Source organism: Ailuropoda melanoleuca, chromosome 10, assembly GCF_002007445.2.
Source record: "Ailuropoda melanoleuca isolate Jingjing chromosome 10, ASM200744v2, whole genome shotgun sequence".
NCBI classification, from domain to species: domain Eukaryota; kingdom Metazoa; phylum Chordata; class Mammalia; order Carnivora; family Ursidae; genus Ailuropoda; species Ailuropoda melanoleuca.
The window spans coordinates 35,200,378-35,217,898 of NC_048227.1; the positions used below are offsets into that span (position 1 = coordinate 35,200,378).

General features: G+C 57.6%; 2 protein-coding genes across 3 annotated transcripts in view; one reads left to right on the forward strand and one right to left on the reverse strand.

Moving 5' to 3' along the window:
* The window catches only part of PAM16 (presequence translocase associated motor 16), a 7,541-nt gene extending 407 nt beyond the window's left edge, over window positions 1-7,134 (forward strand). Inside the window, exons 2-5 of the mRNA XM_002924597.4 lie at window positions 4,991-5,075; window positions 5,924-6,060; window positions 6,466-6,531; window positions 6,976-7,134. Coding sequence (XP_002924643.1) covers window positions 4,991-5,075; window positions 5,924-6,060; window positions 6,466-6,531; window positions 6,976-7,062 — 375 coding nt within the window. The 3' untranslated portion in view covers window positions 7,063-7,134. The remainder of the gene's footprint in view (window positions 1-4,990; window positions 5,076-5,923; window positions 6,061-6,465; window positions 6,532-6,975) is intronic.
* Window positions 7,135-7,843: 709 nt separating this feature from the next.
* GLIS2 (GLIS family zinc finger 2) overlaps window positions 7,844-17,521 on the reverse strand; it is a 20,422-nt gene continuing 10,744 nt past the window's right edge. The window contains exons 2-7 of one of the 2 annotated variants that reach the window (XM_034670462.1): window positions 14,351-14,593; window positions 13,360-13,532; window positions 11,984-12,160; window positions 11,771-11,904; window positions 11,556-11,674; window positions 7,844-10,634 (exon numbers count right to left, since the gene is read on the reverse strand). In XM_034670462.1, coding sequence (XP_034526353.1) covers window positions 9,835-10,634; window positions 11,556-11,674; window positions 11,771-11,904; window positions 11,984-12,160; window positions 13,360-13,532; window positions 14,351-14,522 — 1,575 coding nt within the window. In that variant the 5' untranslated portion in view covers window positions 14,523-14,593 and the 3' untranslated portion in view covers window positions 7,844-9,834. Of the gene's footprint in view, window positions 10,635-11,555; window positions 11,678-11,770; window positions 11,905-11,983; window positions 12,161-13,359; window positions 13,533-14,350; window positions 14,594-17,521 lie in introns of both variants that reach the window. The other variant, XM_034670461.1, reaches the window with a different exon arrangement.

Below are 17,521 nucleotides of genomic sequence, written 5' to 3' on the forward strand. Positions count from 1 at the left end.
CCGCCTGAGTGCCTGGCGGGAAGCGGGGTCCGGCGGCGTCGCATCGGGAGGGACCGCGGCGGGCGCTGGCGGCCGCGGGGCCACGGAGAGCCACTTGGCCGGAAGGCAGGGCGGGCCTGGCCGGCAGGAAAATGCCCAGCAGAGGCGGTCGCCATGTGCCACAACCCCCGCGGGAGGCCAGGTCCGGCCCGGGAGCCCCTGCGCGGGCCCTCAGCTAGTTGATGGTGTCGCCGTTATCGCCCCTTTTGAAAGCTGACGAAACGGGCTCAGACACCTTGCCAAGGAAGTGGCAGACCTGGGGCTTGAGCAGGCCCCGCGACACCGAAAGCTGAGGGTTTCTGAGGTACCGTTGGCACCTGGAGCCAGTCCACAGACCTGAGCCACACTGGCTGCGACAGGTCACCTGGGGACCCTTTAGAAATACAGTGTCCTGAGCCCAGTCCCCAGACGTTCTGGAAGTTCCCCCAAGTGATTGAGGCAGTCGGTTTGGGGTGCTACTTCCTAACCCTAAGAACTTGCAAGGGCCAGGCCCTGAGCTGAGGCCTTACCTGGATTCTCTCATTTAATGCTTATGAAATTGGTACTGTCCTTGTCCCCATTTCACTGAGAAGGAGCCTGAATTTCAGGGATTTTGATTTCTCCAGGGTCATTTCATCCAATGGTGTCAGAGACGGGTGTTGAGACGGGTCACTGCTGTTTTTTTGAGGACCTACAATGAACCCTTGAACCAGGTCCCTCTCATGCATTCTTGCATGTAACTCTGAGCCACCCTCAAAAGCCAAGTAAAATGTTGCTCTGGAGGAGTTTGTATCCTAAAGGAGGAATCAAGCAAGTCTGTAAAATAGGACAGCGTATTAACAGGAAAAGGTAGTGTTCTGGGAAGGTTTCGGTGGGGTGGGGAGCGGTACCGTCTTGAAGGATGTTGGGTTTTGGCAGAGTATCAGTAGTAGGGAGGACATTCAAGGTTAATGGCTGTCGTTTCTGGGGGGTGATGAAAATGTTCTGGAACTAGTAATATTCTGTACTTTTTGGTGTATTTACAGAGTTTGTGAATACGCTAACATCACTGAATGCTTGAGAAGAGTGACTTGTATGGTGTACGAATTGGGAGACATCAGGGTAAAAGAAGTAAGAGCCGATTTAAAAGTAAATGGTGTGGCTGCAGGGAGGAGAGAGGTGAGAGGAGAGAAAACCAGAGAAGTCGTCTGTAGCCAGAGTGAGCTGAGAATGCCTTCCTGAGAAGTGGACTTAATTCGTAGGCAGTGGCAGTGGAGAGTTGTGTGTGTTGGGGCATGGCCAAAGCCCTCCAGCAGAGGGAGTGGTAGGAACAGGAATTTGGAAACCCTGCCTGGGGGCATAGAGTTTTTGCTGAGGGTGACCTGGTTGTCACATTCATTCAGATACCAGTGGGGCTGCCACGCCAGCCATGGGGGGGGCCCCAGGCATACCATGGTCCTGACTGTCCTCCTGCCTAGTTGTGATGCCAGCAGCTGTTTACAGGGGGTCTGGGTGAACAAAGCCCCTTTCCTATCTCAGTGCATCCTTGAGAAGGGGGTGAGTCTCAGTGGCAGTCTCTGCCCACCAGCGCAAGAGCCTGGAACTGGGCTTTGAAGGGAACATTGCACATGGGTCTGTCTGAAAGCCAGGTTCCTTTCTTGATGCACTTAACACGAGATAAGCCACGTTCCAGAGTGTCCCCTAATGGTCGCCTGTAGTCATCTGCCCCAGGTGCAGAGCTTTGGTCCTTCAATAAGAAAGCATACGTGTCATCCACAGTGGGTCCCAGGCTTGGCGACCTGTGGCTCTAACCTCTGCTCCTTGACTGGCAGCTTGACCTGAGTTGGATGCCGTGTCAGCCAGTTGTTCTTGTCCAGGGTCTTCCAGCCCAAGTGTCAGCCAGTGGACTGTGGGATGTTTTGGGACTTTCTAGGAGAGGCCTCAGCCTGTGGCTCTCTTCATCACCTCTTGTCACTGGCAGAACTCTGAGCATAGCTGACCCACAGCTGGCACTGGGTACTGAATAGGTGCCTGATCTCTAGACAAGCAGGATCTGGTCCAGAAGCAAAGGCAGCTGTTGGGCAGCTTTGAACCTGCTGCTGACTGTCTGGTTGGTTTTATGTGGATTAGCTCCTGAGGACCTTGCAGCCCTCCTATAAGGAAGGTATTGTTCTCCCCATTTTGCAGATAAGAAAACTGAGGTTCAGAGAGGTTGAGTAATTTGCCCGAGGCCACACAGCTAACAAGAAGAGAAGCCAGGAGGCCAGGTTATAGCTCCAAAGCGGCCCTCTCCCTCCTTTTCCACACTGCTTCTCACTGCACTTGGCACGTAGCCTGGCTTTTTGCAGACTTCTCCCCTGAGGAATCAGCGGATATGTCAAATGAGTTGCCTTCTTGGGAAAAGCTCTGTTACTCCATAGTGTCTGACCATTGTCAAGTTTTGTGAAACAAAGAAGCGTAATAAATGAAAACATTTATTAAGCACCTACTGTATCATCAGGTTCTGTGCCAGGCACTTTACAAGCATTAGCTCATCAAATCCCTCTGACAGCCCTATTGTTGGCCACATTTCACAGATGAGGAAACAGGTTGAGGGAACCTGAGAGCTTGTGCCGGGCACGCAGCTGGGATTTGCACACAGATGATACCAGAGCTTGCCTGTTCATGACCACATGCCACACTTCATCCCCTGGAGAGGTGTCCAGCAGGAACCTTGTTGGCCTCAGTGGACCGGCCAGGCAGCTCCCTTGGCCAACGGGGTAGCCTTTGAAACTGCAGGCTACCCATCCTGTTCTACAGCCATGGAGCTCTGGCAGCAGGAATGACGGGGCCACTGTGCCACGGTGGCTTGAAGCCTGCTCCGGTGGCTGAGGGAGCTGCCCAGTTATATTCTCAGCTCGTAATGTTCATTTTGAGCAACAGCCACCGCTCCGGGCAGAGAAGTCACTGGACAGTAATGGGCAGAGCATTGGGGCCGTCCTCGGGTGTGTGGCAGCAGATGAAGGTATGGTCTGAGGCTTGAAGGGTGTGCAGGCCAAGGGAACCCTCTGACACCTGTTGGCCTGTCAGCCTCTCCATTCCTCAGACAGGACCAGCAGTCCATCTGGGAACCTCCTGTCCCTCTTTGGAAGGGCTTTGGGCACGGAGGAGGAAGTTGGGAGACTTCCCAACCTGCAGTGTGCCCGTTGTTTGTCTTGAGACCTGCAGCACAGCTGGCTGCAGCCGCGCCCCCTCCCCTTGATCACTGGAGAGAGTCCTTACCGAGCTTTGCTTTCTGGTGTGAAATACAGGGGTTATGAATTTTTACTTACTTGTGAAATCCAAACCCACTTCCAATTTATTAATTACTGCTGACGTCCCAGAACCAACATCCCCCCCTGCCTGTAAGGGCACGTTCATTGGAAGCCAAACAAGGCCAGTTCTGGGGTCCGGATTCCGCTGGAATCTGAGGAGCCTTTCTTTGGCCTCCAGGTTGGGTCCTTGATCCTTGTCAGGTTGCTCAGTTGCCCTTCCTGCAGGATCCAGTGTGGGGTGGGCAGCCTGGAGATGCCATGGCTAAGAGCACCGATCTGGGGTTTCCTGCCCGCCTTCCCTTTGAGTACTAGCTGTGTCCTCAGGCTGATCTTTAAACCTCTCTGTGCCTCGGTGTCTTGAGTTTTTGGGTTAAATGGCACAGTAACTAGAATGTGATTGGCACAGTGACTGGCACCCAGGTTCAATTGATACTTGTTGACTGACAGAACGTCAGACTACAGACAAGTGCGAAGAAGAGAAAGGGAAACCACTGAGGTGTGCCTGTGAGCAGTGTCAGGCTGCAGAGTGTCAGACCTCTCCAGGTCCTCTGCACGCCCACATTTATACCATCGCACACACCTGTCCATGTCCATATGTGCTGTCCGTATGGAATCTCTGTTCTCAGTCAAGTCTATACAGTTTCCTATCTCAGCCACCTTTTTAGGCTTAACTCTAATGACTTTACAAGTCGCCTATGCTCTTGGCTGCTCCCAGGACAACCTTTACACTTTGTTCTGTTGGGCTCCCTCTGGTCCCTCTGCCTAGAAAGCCCCAGTACTCCCATTGTGATTCTACCTGCCCTCAAAACCTAGCCCAGTAGAAATATCTTTTCCCAGAGTTTCCACCTCATCTTGTGGCTTCCCTCCATTGCCTTTCTGCACTCCTGGGTGTGCCTCATGAGACTCTCTGTGCCTCAGTGGTGCATTGAACCGTGCCGTCTCAGGGTAGAAAACTGTGCTGCGCCACTATAGACGCTTTCCCTGCCGGGCCGGGTCAGTGTGCAGGAGCTCTGAGGGCACGGCTGGCTTCCGTGTATCCTTGTAGGCAGGGTGCTGAGCAGAGCTTAGCTGACTCTGCAGTGTTTGAACCATTGGAGGAACTGGTGGCCAGTCCTGCTCTCCCTCAGCAGTTGGCTCTTGGTATCCTCGTCTAAATGCCCCCACCCCCACCCCCTGAGCTTTTTGCTGCTTGAAGGTGGAGAGTTTTGTTCACTTTTGTTGTGTTGATTGGAGTGGTGGTGAGCAGTCTCCTGAGAATTGAGTTGGCTCCAGGCTCCCGGAGTTTCCCTGCTGGTTGAACAAAGGTGGGACCTGCCAATCTCAGAAGCGCAGAAGGCCTGGGGTGGCAGGGTGAGTTAATGGTCTGGGACCAGCCCCTGGTTCTGGCTCGAGGCCATAGTGCTGCTTCTGAAGCCTCTGTGCCCTGCAGCCCCATTGCCTTAGCCCCTCTCCTCCTGTCTGAAGTCCAGGGGTCCCATCAGCCTCTGGGCACTCCCTCAGGTTCACCTACAGTCATCCAGCCAGTGAACACCTGAAGCCACCCAAAGCAGAGGCTCTTTATCAGGGTACTTTGGAAGAAGTTGCCTGTGGCTGCTGCTCTGTGCTTCGTTACCTCAGAGACCTTGCCACTCAGCAGCCTTTTCCAGGGTCCCATCTCTGGAGAATGCAACCTGCTAACCAGGTACCTGCTTTGCCCACAGGCCAAATACCTGGCCCAGATCATTGTGATGGGGGTGCAGGTGGTGGGCAGGGCCTTTGCCCGGGCCCTGCGGCAGGAGTTCGCAGGTAAGCGTGAGCCCCTGGCTCCCCCTGGGCTGGGAGTTACTGCCCAGGTCACATTTTCCTATCTGTGGCCGCTCACCATGGGCCCATAGTGAATGCAGGGACCCTCTGCAGCCTGGGGTTCTGGCAGCCGGGGGCATTTCCCGGGGGGTGGGGGGCATCTTTGAATTTTGGGACATTCTTATGAAAGGGAAACCTGGTTGACATGAACATAAGCTGGTTCACCTGGCCATCTGTTTTTGTAAATAAAGTTTTAGTGGAACACAGCCATACCCTCTGGCTGCTTACAAGGCAGAGTCAAGCAGTTGCATCACAGAATTAATTGGCCTGCAAAGCCTAAAACATTTACTCTTTGACCCTTTAAGGAAAAGTTTAATGGCTTCTGATTCTAGGGTCAGTGAAAGGGAAGAGGTCACCTGAGCCACCTGCTTTGGTGGCCTAGGTGACTGGTGGGCAGCCAGGTCTCAACTGAGCTATTACTGCCTCTTCCTGCCTGCAGCTTCACCCTGCTTCCCATTGTCGCCTAAAGCTCCCCAACTTGCTGTCGCTTGGGATGAGAGGGTAGGGGAGAGAAGAGGGACAGGGCCATCTCACGGTTTTGGGGACCAGACACCAGGGTGGACCAGAACCTGCCCCTATTCTCCAGTGGGGTCAATTTGTCTTCACTTCATACACCCCCCCCCCCCCCCCCCNCCCCCGCCGCAAGAAACCCACTCCTGGAGAAGGGATGCATCCCATCCCTGCGTGTGTCTTCTCCCATGCCACCTGGCAGGCCGAGCTGCCCACGTGGAAGGCCCAGGGGAAGCTTTGGGCTGCTGAGGGCTGAGCTCTCACCCGTGTGTCCACACAGCCCAGCCGGGCAGCAGCTAACGCTCGAGGACGTGCTGGACACCAGTCTGCAGCTGCCTCCAGCTTGTCCGGCCTCAGCCTCCAGGAGGCCCAGCAGATTCTCAATGTCTCCAGGCTGAGCCCCGAGGAGATCCAGAAGGTAAGACTATAAGGCTGGCTCTGAGACAGGTCTTGCCTGGGCAGACCAGAATGGCAGGCTGAGGGGTCAGGCCGCCAGGATCAGGAGTGAAGGTGGCCTGGAGGAAAGGGACAAGTGTGGAGGCTGTGGCTGCTGCCAGCTTGGACTCCCAGGTTGCGGGAGCTGCTTGTCACTCCTTTGTTTTTAGGCCCAAGGCAGGCAGTGGCAGAGACAGAGCTCCTTCCCCCAGTGGGCACCTGTCCACTTCTCTGTGCCCTAGCAGTGACAGTGTCCGGAGTTGCATAGTGAGCCATGCGGGGCATCAGGGTTGAACCCTTTGGCTTTCCTTCTTTGTCATTTCCTAGCTTCCCCTGCCTCTGTAACCCAGAGACCTCACAACCTCTCACCGTCTCCCCTCCCCTACAGAACTACGAACACCTATTCAAGGTAAACGATAAATCCGTGGGTGGCTCCTTCTACCTGCAGTCCAAGGTGAGTGCTCTTTGATGCTGGGAGAAGGGCAAGCCAAGGGGCCTTTTCTCACTAGGGTCCCTTGTTTCTAAGCAGTTCAGAGCCTGGCAGGCAGGAAGGTGTGACGGGCCCTTCCTTGGTGCCCCAGCCTCGGGGAGGCCCCCCGAAACTGCCACTCCCTCCAGCTGCCTCAGCTCTATAAAGCCTAGCCAGTTGGGCTGAATTGGCCTTGGCCCTGTGTCACCCTGGACAGTGGCCCTCCCACCAGCCATAGCTTTGAGGGAACAGGACCACTAGCTGGTGGACAGCAGGGTGTGCCTGGGCCCTGTCCCCCGCTGGGCACTGGTAAAGGAGTTACTTGTTTCCTAGGCTCTTAGCTCAGACATGCTCACTGCTCTGGGCGGACTGGGAAGGGCAGAGGCCTGTCCCACTCACTGCCCTGCCTGGTTCTAACTCCCTCCCCAGGTGGTCCGAGCCTGGGAACGCCTGCAGGAGGAGCTCAGGATTCAGGCCCAGGAGGACAGAGAGAAGGAACAGATGCCCAAAACGTGACCACTCAGCTCGTCCTGCTGCACCCTGCCACCTCCTCTAATTTATAGTTTGGTAATAAATGTCTTTTCCGCATTTCTCGATGCACACATCCAGATTCCAGAAGGCAGGCTGCTCTTCCTGCCAGCGGGGAGGGGGAGGCAGAGGCACTACATCCCTGTTAACATACCCTTGACACCCCGAAGGGTTAGGATGGGTGAGGTTGGCCAGGAGCCAGCCAGTTCAGGCCTGCCCACTGAGCTGTCACGGACCGGCCACAGCCACTCCTGCTATCACAGCACCCACGCCAGGCCCCTCCTGCAGCATCACTGTCTTCAGGACTCCCTCACCCTTCTCACCTGGTACAGAGCCCTGCACCCGCAGCTCTGCCACAGGCTGCCTCTCCCTGAGCTGGGTTTCACTGTAGCATCTCTGGAATCTGGGTGGAATGCGCCAGTGTGGCCGGGAAAGAGAAGTCTTTGCCACACTCTCTTTGGACCGAGGCCAGGGAGTTGTGTCTCCCCCAGAATGAAGGCTCTCACAAAGTCACAGCAGGTGGTGGCAGGGTGAGGACCTGAGCCCATAATGCTTCATCTAGAATCTTCATCTCCTCTCCCTCAGCACCTACCCCCTCCCAGCTCCCAGCAGCAGATCTGGCAGTTGTCGCTGCCGCAGGATTGGAAGGAAGTCCCAGAATGGGGCCCCTGGGTGCTGCATTCTGGGAGCGGGTGACCCAGACCAGGCACAGGGATGGTCGGAGTTCTCAAGCAGGGTGGCTCTGCTCATGGCACGCCAAGACAGAAACCATCTTTGCAACTCACTTTTATTGTTTCTTTATAAACTTCCTCTCACATGGAGGAATATATTGTTATAGTCATTAGCTTATCTTTTTTTTTTTTTTAAACTCTATGCTAACAGCAGTGGAGCCAAGAGGAGGAAAAACATAAGCTACGATAGAAAGGCACTTAGAACCTGTTAAAATACTGATATCCTGGAATGTGCAACAACAAACCCACAACAACAACACATACACCAGCCCTTTCGAGCCTGGTCTGTCACCAAGTCACATGCTGAGCTAATGTCACCTTCCAGTGCCCTGTTCCTCTGCTCCCTGGGCTTGAGTCTCAGAGCCCTCACCCCCAACTGGGGACTTAAGGCCTGGGTCCTGGGTGGGGCCCAAAGAAAGGAGACCAGCTCCCTCCTGCTCTGCTCACAGCCCCTTCAAGGGGCAGAGCCAGCACTGCCAGGCCCTGTCAGGCAGGCCAGGTCAGGGTGACCCCTCTAGGACAGAAGGGCAGTCCAGGAAAGGGTGGAGTCTGCAGGGCTACTGACGACCCCACTGCTGGCCTGCAGCTCCCTGTTCTACAGCAGGGGAAATGGAGTGCTTGGTTGTGTGGCTGAGCCAGGAATCCTGACTGCTGGGCCAGCGCCTCCCAGATGGCGGCACCAGGCCGCCCCCAGGGAGGGAGCAGCGAGGGCTCAGGGTCGGGGGAGAAGCATATGCTGCAACCCCGGGGGGCCTGGTGGGATGGGGCAATGGGCTGTGGGGCACATGGAGCACCAGCATCCTTAGCTTATTCCAGCCCGTGCCACAGAGGAGGTGGTGGACAGGGGTGGGGACACCTCTAGGACAGAGGCTCAGCTGGGAAAAGCCAAAGGAAACAGCCATGTCGTGAATCCAGGCTCCTCCCTCCAGCTTCCCCTTCCCAGGCAAAGGGCTTGGGCCCTCCCGTGGCCATCCTTATTTGCTTCTCCACCCCTCTAAGTCCAGGGTTTTCAGTCCATGGCCTCTGGAAAGCTCCCATGCCCAGCCCTGGCCTGGAGCCATACCTCCCCTGTGTGCTGGCTGTGACTTGGCACCCCCAGAATGGGAGCTGTGTCTCAGCCTGGGGTTGTCCCCAGCCAGCCTCCCATCTCCTGACACCCTGCAAGCCTCCATAGTCCCTTGTGCAGAGTGGCACTGCCCCAGGCTAGGCCCTGCCCTGCCTGTTCCCCGAGCCAGGTGAGGGCCCAGGGTCCTGGCATCTCCGCCTCCTCGCTCAGGGCTCCACTGCCCACACTCCCAGGGCTCCCTGAAAGTAGAGGGAGAAGGCCCAACAGTGAAGGGGCAGGTGAGTGGTCAGCAGTCCCCTCACTTTGCAGAGCATCCAGCCCAGAAGAGGGGCCGACCCTCAGGTAGTGCTATTTTTGGACGGGCTAGTGGTGAGGGGCAGCTGGCAGAGCGGGCCTCCCTCTCTGAGTTTGGAGGCGCCTTGTCATAGGGATAAGGTGGCTTCTTCCTGTGGCTTTGCCTGCGTCTGTCTTGCTCTCCCTCTGGAGAGTGGGCCAGAGGGAAAGGGGTCCAAGAAGCCCTCAGAGCAGGGGCCCAGAGAGGCTACGCAGGACGGGGACATGGCTGGCAGGTAGGCAAGGCAGGCAGGGAGGGTGACCTACCCAGGCTGGCACCTGGATGAGGGAGGCACGAGGGGGGGGGGAGGACCAGGGAGACTGAGGGCTAGGTGGAGGGGACAGGGGAGGGGGAGGGCCAGAGGTAAGCGAGGCCTCAGCACCCAGGAGCACAGCTCTCCCTGGCTGGCAGGACCAGCTCCCCCTCCGGAGCCTGGGACACCACCGATGACCTTCTAGCACCATCCTTGCTGCCCAGCTTGTCTGGGGCTGTGTCTGCCTGGGGGGTACAGCCAACCAGGCCCCAGGGGCAGGAGGACATTATTGCTATTTCGCAGAAGAGTTTCCGTTCGTCAGGGGCAGGGTCGGGAGCGGCTAGCTGGGCTTCGGGTAGCTGTCCACCAGGTGGGTTTAGTTCACCACGGCTGGCTTGAGCAGCACGGAGCCCGGCGGGATGACCACCCAACCAGGAGCGAGTGCCTCTGGGCTGCTGGCCGCCGAGTTGACACCCGTGGACAAGTCCAGCACGGTGCCTGGCAACAGGGGAAGTCCATCAGGGCTTGGCCGGGAGCGGCTGCTCTCAGTTCTCTCCAGGGGCGTCTTGCGGCCCTCCATGCCCAGAGACCTGGCTGGCACTGCCCCACGCCCCTTCTCCCCCTCGGCCTTGCCGCCAGCGGAGCCAGCGAGGAGGGAGACCACAGGCAGGCCCAGTCCACCAGCCCCAAAGGGTGAGGGCAGCAGCGGGTTCTTGGCCAGATTGAGGGGCAAGACGGGGCCCGGCAGCCCTGGGCCCATGCCCCCTGCCCCCCCACCACCCCCACCATTGCCACAGGCCAGGGCACTGAGGTCAAGGGGGCCAGGTGCCAGGGGCAGGGGCAGGCCGGGCAGGCCAGGGCCTCCGAAAAGGGCAGCAGGGTTGGGGATGATGATCTGGGCCCCACTGACATAGGGGCTGCCGTCAGGGGTGGGCAGCGGTGGTTTGGGGGGCGGGCGTAGTTGCAGAAGCTCTTGCTGCTCGTGAGACACGAAGTGGCCGTGGGCCTTGATGTGCTTGCGCAGCGAGCTGGGGTCCGTGTAGCGCTTGTGGCAGCCGGGCATCTTGCAGTAGTAGGGCTTGTCCACGTAGTGGGTGCGCGTATGCTTGAAGCGGTCGCTGGAGTTGGAGTAGCGCTTGTTGCAGCCCTCATAGGGGCAGACGTAGGGCTTCTCACCTGCAGGGGGGGAGGGCGTGAGGGGCCTCTTCGTAGCCCAATCTCCCAACCCCAGCCGCACACCGGGCAGCCCCAGACCCCTCACCCTAGACCGAGATCCCGCTGAGAGCACGGACTGTCTGATGTGGGGGATGGTGTCCCCAGCACCTGGCATGAGATCTGATCCCAGGTGGGGACAGCAGGGCACAGCCACTGAGAAGCCAGCCTGGTCACCCCCAGCTCTACTGTGGCCTGGCTGTGTGCCTTTGGCCTCAATCCTGTGCTCCAAATTGGGGATGACAGTGACCACTTCAACAGGCAGGACCGTAAGTCTGCTTATATACTTCCAGAAGACCCTCCTGGGAGGTGGCCCTTAGTGAGCACTGCAGGAATGTCCTCTGCGCTATATCTGGTCCTGGTACAGCAGAATGCTTCCAGACTGACTACATGTCTGGCAGCCACTGGAGGCCGTGCGCCTTTGAAGTGTGTCTGGCCCCCACTGAGATGTGCTGTGAGTGAGGGGAAAGATACACACCGGACTGATTCCAGACTTCGTACAAAGTTAATCCCAGTGTCTCACTGATAACTTTTTAATATATCAGATTCAAGAAAATATTACAATTCATTTCACCTGTTCCTTTGTCCTTTCTTTAATGTGGCAATTAGGATTTTGTTTTGTTTTGTGATTTTGCGATTAGGAAATTTAAAATGAGGTGCGTGCCTCTGTCACCAGTGCTGGCCCCACTGCGTGCTGGAGCATAGCAAGGAGCGTGCGTGGCCGCCTCGCATCCGTGGGACGGTGACACTGACGACAGTGACATTGATGTCCATGCTCCAGGAGTGGACACTGAGGGGCACACCCACAGGAGAGGCTTCACCCAGCCGTGGCACTCGAGAAGTGTTGCTCACCTCTCCGCCGCCCAGCCCCCGCTGGCCGCTCACCTGTGTGCGAGCGGTTGTGGATCTTTAGATTCTCCAGGCGTGAGAAGCTCTTGCTGCAGGTGGGGCAGCGGTGCGGCTTCTCGTTGGTGTGTGTGCGGATGTGGATGAGCATCTTGTACCTGCTCCAGGGAGGGCACAGGGGAGCTCGACTCAGCCCGCCAGACACCCGAGCCACTCCCTCCCGGCCCCCCACGGCCCCCCTTACCCTCCCTCACCTGGCGTTGAAGCCTCGGCCATGGCGGGCACAGCCCTCCCAGTGACAGCAGTACCCTGCGTCCTTCTCGGGCTTGACATGGTAGTCGTTGACGTGATCCACCAGGTCTTGCAGGAGCTCGAAGAGCTGGTTACACTGTGGGGCCGGGGAGCGTTCTGAGTCTGAGTGGGGCCACCCACCCCGGCGGCCCCCCTCTTCCCAGCCCCCCACTCACCTTGGCCCAGCGACACACCAGCTGTTTGGGCAGGGGGAGCTCTGGTGAGAGGCACTTGTCCTTGGGGGCGGTGAGGAAGGAGGAAGCAGGCAGGTGCAGGGCCCCCCCAGAGCCCAGAGGCAGGAAGAACTGGAAAGAACTGGGGACACCCTCCAGATAGCGCAATGGCTGGAAGTCCTGGGGGACAGTGGAAAGGCAGAGCAGGTCAGTGGTCCCTGCTGGGCCACCAGGCCCAGACCCCCCTGTCTCCTTATGTGGCAGGTTGAGTGGTTGAACTGTCCCCCACGAGGACATGTCCCAGTCCCAACCTCCTGTACCTGTGGGTGTGACCCCAATTGGAAATAGGGTCTTTGCAGATGCAGTCAAGTTAAGAAGTCATACTGGCAGCACCTGGGTGACTCAGCTGGTTAAGTGTCTGACTCTCGATTTCACCTCAGGTCATGATCTCAGGGTCATGAGATTAAACCCGGCTTCAGCTCTGCACTGGGCATAGGGCCTGCTTAAGATTCTCTCTCTTCCTGGGGCGCCTGGGTAGCTGCACTTCAGCCTCTGCCTTCGGCTCAGGTTATGATCCCAGGGATCTTATGGGATCATATGATCCTGGGATCGAGCCCCATGTCAGGCTCCCTGCTCAGTGGGGAGTCTGCTTCTCCCTCTGCCCCTGGCCCTGCTTGTGCTCTCTCAGTATCTCAGTCTCTCTCAAATAAATAAAATCTTAAAAAAAAAAAAAAAAAAAGATTCTCTTTCTCTGCCCCCCCACTCTCTCTCTGCCCCTCTACCCTCACCCTGGCTCACTCTCCCTCTCTAGCCCTCACCCCTGCTCTCTCCCTCTCCCCCCACCCCCACTCCCTCCCTCTACCCCTCACTCCCACTCTTTCCCACCCCCAATCTCTCTCTCCCTCTCTAAACCCCACCCCTGCTCTCTCTCTCTCCCCTCTACCCCCACCCCCACTCTCTCTTTCTCCCTTTCTCCCTCACCCCACTTCTGTCTCTCCCTTTCAAAAAAAAAAAAAAAAGCCATACTGGATTGGGGAGAACTAAATCCAGTGATGGATGTCTTCATAAGAGAAAGGGAGATCTGAACTCAGAGATACAACAGAGGGAAGAAGGCAAGGCGGCACCAGAGGCAGCGATCAGAATGACGCAGTTATGAGGCCTGGGACACCGGGAGCCACCAGAAGCTGGAAAGGAGTGAGGAAAGATTCTTGCCCAGAGCCTTCAGAGGGAACACAGCCCTATCAATACCTTGATTTCAGACTTGAGCTTCCAAGAACTGTGGCAGAGTAATACATCTCTGTTGTTCTAAGCCACCCAGTTTGTGGTCCTTTCCAGGAAACCCATACGCCTCTTTTCCAGAACCCACATGCCCTCCTTACCGGAGCAGTGGGCACTGCAGGCAGGTCTCCGTTGCCCTGGCGCTCAGGGGACAGCGAGCTGCTGCCATTGGGGGAATCCAGCCCAGACGGTGGTGACAAGCTGAGGTCCACCAGAGGGGCTGCCGAAAAGCGTCCCTCTACCTTCTCAGGGAACTTGGGGTTCAGCAGGAAGCCTAAGGGAGAAGCAGTATTCAGGAGTGCTGGAGCTGGGACTCCTCCGAATCCCCCACCATGACCCTGGAAGCAGACACCAGCCACACCCCCAGACCACCCCAGGATCCCAAGCATCTGAGCAGCAGCCTGCACAACGGACAAATGTGACTTTTGCCACCATGACAGTTCAGCCCTTGGGTAAGACAGGAAGTGGAAAGCACCCACTGAACAGGAACTTGAGGCCAGGCTCCTGGCTTGCTGTCATCCTGGCAGGTAGGGACCTTCCTGACTTTTCCTGGGCCTCATCCTGCCTCACTGTGCCCTTCTGTAACAGGAAGGGTTTGGGCCAGGCTGCTTCCAGAGCCTTCTAGCTCAGACATGGTGGGTCTGGTTTTCAGGGGCTAGGGGAAGCAGAGTGGAAGTCCTGAGTCCCAGGCACCCTGAGAAGCACTTGCTGGGCTCAGTCCCCAATCTGCACAGACCTGATGGACCAGCCACGCTGCCTCACAGCCCAGGAGTTTGGTCACAGGGCCTCAGTCACCTCTTGTGAATCCCCTACTCCCCCTTACCAGCTCCTCCAAGTCCTCCCTGAGGCCTACTTTGAATCCTGGCTCTGCTGTGCCAGCTCCATGGAACTGGGCAGGTCAGTTGCCTCCCCCCCGGGACCATGTCACCTCCAGAGACAAACTGCTGGGAGGATAAATGGACAGAGCTCTAGCTCTAAGCTGAAAGCTGCGAGGGGCTTGCTTACATCCTGGGTGACACACCTTGGACATTCTTCCCATTGCCACGGCTCCATCAGGGCCTGAGACCCCCTGCCCTGCCCGGGGTGCTGTACCTGAGGGCGGGGAGCCCGGAGAGCCCGGGGTGGGGCTGTCATCCACCAGGCCAAGCTCCCTATGCAGAGCTCGGTGCCGGACCACACTCAGTGTCCTCTCCCGCTTTTCTCTCGCCGCCCGGAGCTTGGTGATGCTCAGCTTCAGGTCGAGCGGCTCGTCCAAGGAGTGCATGGTGATGGGGGGCTGGGTTGGAGGTGGCTGCAGGCAGTGGGGAGCTCCCAAGCTGGTATTCAGGCAGGAACCTGGGGGAGGACAGGAGCTGGACTGTGACACTGTGACCTCAAGCTTCTCGGACTGCACCCCCGGAAGCCGCCAGGGGAGGGAGGTGTGGATGTGCGGCAGCATGAGCACTGTCTCCCTGGGAAGGGGGACCCTCTGAGTGGCTCTGCCCCCGGGTCACATGAGGAGCACCAACCACCTATTGAGAGCTCCTATGTCTACGGCCCTCAAGTCTTTTCTGGAGGCAAAGCTCAGAGAGCCAATTTTGCCATTAAACTGAATCTTAGAGACACCACCTCAGGTCATGGAGCTAAGAAGTGACAGAGCTACCAGCTTCAAGGCCAGCTCTCCCAGGAACTGGTCAGCCAAGTCCCAAAGGTCATTTCTGACTGAGTGGAAAGTCGTGCTCGGGATCACATGCCTGGTTTGAGCCTGAGGACCCAGAACCAGACCAGAAGAGCAATGAGTGTCTTTCAAGGTAGCCATTAGTGGTTCCCTGCTACCGATGGCCAAGTGCTGGCTGTGTGGGGCCTCCCAGCCAGCTGTGGTCACCTGCAAAGGAAGCAGGCTGAGACCTTGTCTCAGACGAGGTGTGTAGAGCCTGGCCGAGGTGTGCAGAGCCTGGCCGAAGGGATGGGGGTGCAGACAGGGGACCTTGCCTCCCAGGTGAGATCCAGAAGGGAGGTGCTGGTAGGCCCGGGAGCCAGAGGACCCTGGGCTGCCACCAGGGGGCAGCTGGAGACTGTGGCCCAGCCAGGCTGGCCAGGGACAGGGTTGGAGGGAAGTGGACCAGCTCTGTCTGGTGGTTAATAAGATATGTGGTGATGATATTCTTTTATTGTAAGTTCTCACTCTGGTATTTTCACCATGCCTTAGAAATTCTCAGTGGTGTGTTTTTTCACATAAAAATCACTTAAGAGCAAGGTCAGCTCTGTACTCCAAACTCAAAAACTTTTTCCAGGGGCAACCTTTCCACATGTGGTCAAACTGTATCCTTGCATTTGCTAACTGAGATGATTACACCCTGAAAATCTACCCACTAAACAACCCAACACTATGCAATACTCCGTGTCATTCACCAAATCCATGTATTCATAATTTAATACAGAACACCCCTGTAACCACTACGTGGTAAATGACCATACATTTCAGCTGTGTGTGTGCGCACGCCCCTTTCTCTCTCTGGGAACCAGAGTTGCCCACGTCTATGCAGAGCTGCTTCATGGAGCCAGAAGCAGGAGGACAGTCCTTATGTCCCCACTCATCTTTTTTCCAGGCCATGCACCTCAGCAACTTTAAACAATTTTCTCTGATCCCAAGTCCTGGCCCATCCATCTCCCCTGACAAGCTCTCTTTCTGCCAAGACCCTACAAGCGCACAGGGAACAAGGCAGTCCCCTACCTCGAATAGGACCCTCTGCTTGGAGGACATCCCAAGACCCTGCCAGCACATGGCTAAATATAGGAGCCCAAGGAGGGGCAGTTACACTTGTTCGTGGGACCCAGCCTGTGACCTGACTTGTCCCAGTTGAACTGCATCAGGTGGGAGCAGTCAGATCTGTTTGGATTTGTGCCCCGCCCCCCCAGGCCATGCATGGGCCAGGGGCTCCCAGCGATGCAGGTGGGGCTGGGATCAGACTGCCACCCTGTCCTTTGGGAACTCCAGACCCAAGGTGGGCAGGTGAGTGGGTGACAGTGATGGATGGACCTGGGCCCCTTCCGCTCTCCCTCTGGCTGGGCAGGGAGCTGCCCTCTGCCTGACCCCCATCCCCTAGTTATGTCTGTCTGTCTGCCTGTCCCTCCACCTGTTTATTTTTAGACACAGGCCCAGTCCAACCTCCCTGAAGCTCCTCTGTTCTGGGAGCCTGGAAGGGGAGGAAGGAAGTAAATATTTATGCTGATTAAGAATTCAGGAGCCAGGAAGGGCTGGTGGCCTGGTCCTTCAGCTGGCCTAGGGCCACAGGCCTCCCCACAGCCTCCATCCCCCACCCCCAACTGGACCTTCCAGAGAAGGGGACCATGCAGGCAGGAGGGTCTGGGAACTGGGAATTCAAACTGATGCTTTGACTGGCAACCCTGCCCAGGTAACATCCTTTGGCATCTGCCCCAGGCCAGCAGGGATCCAGGGAGGAGCCCTAGACCCTGGGTCACCTTGTTCTGAAGACCTGCTGGAGACATGCCTCAACGTACAACTAGGGAGGCCCCCCAAGAGGGGCAGGACAGGCACAGTACCCAGGTGGGCGTGGGAACTCCAGCACCCCCCTTAATCAGCAGGCCCAGTCCCCAGAGCCCCNCACACACACACACACTTCCTGTCACTGGGTTCTGCCCCCGGAGGCAGGGATTCATTCTGATGGAAGAATCCAGAACCCAGTCCTGAGGCCCAGTTCCCCCAACTCCTTGGAAAGGAGGAAGAAGCCACCCCAAAAGCCCACAGCTCTCAGCATCCCTAACCACAGGCTGGCCCCACCCAGAACTGTCCTCCCGAAGGTGGCCCCACACCACGGGGAAGACCCCCTATGACCTTTCTCCTGTCCTGACCTTGGCCAACCTCAAGGTGTCTCCTTCCACTCCCCACCCCCGAGTTTGGAGAGGCCGTTTCTGAACCGGGTTTCTGCTCTTTGTTCTGGGGCTGGGTGAAGGGGAGAAGGCGACAGCCAGGGTGGCCTCTCCTGGGGTCGGAGGCCCAGCGGGGAAGGCGGCAGGGCCTGAAACCTCCGGGGGCCAGCCCTGCCATCCCCCGATTTGATGCTCGCGACACCCTGGCAGGCTGGAGCGGGGGACACCCGGGTGTCGCGTTTCCCAGAGGCGGCCAGGGCCGCTCCGCAGGGTTACGCGCGTGGCTCCGAGGGGACAGGCGAGCTTCGGAAGCGGTGGCGGAGCCCGCGGCGGGGCAGCGGCGCGGCGGCCGGGCGCGACCCCGTCGCCACAGGCGGGCGGAGAGGCGGCGCC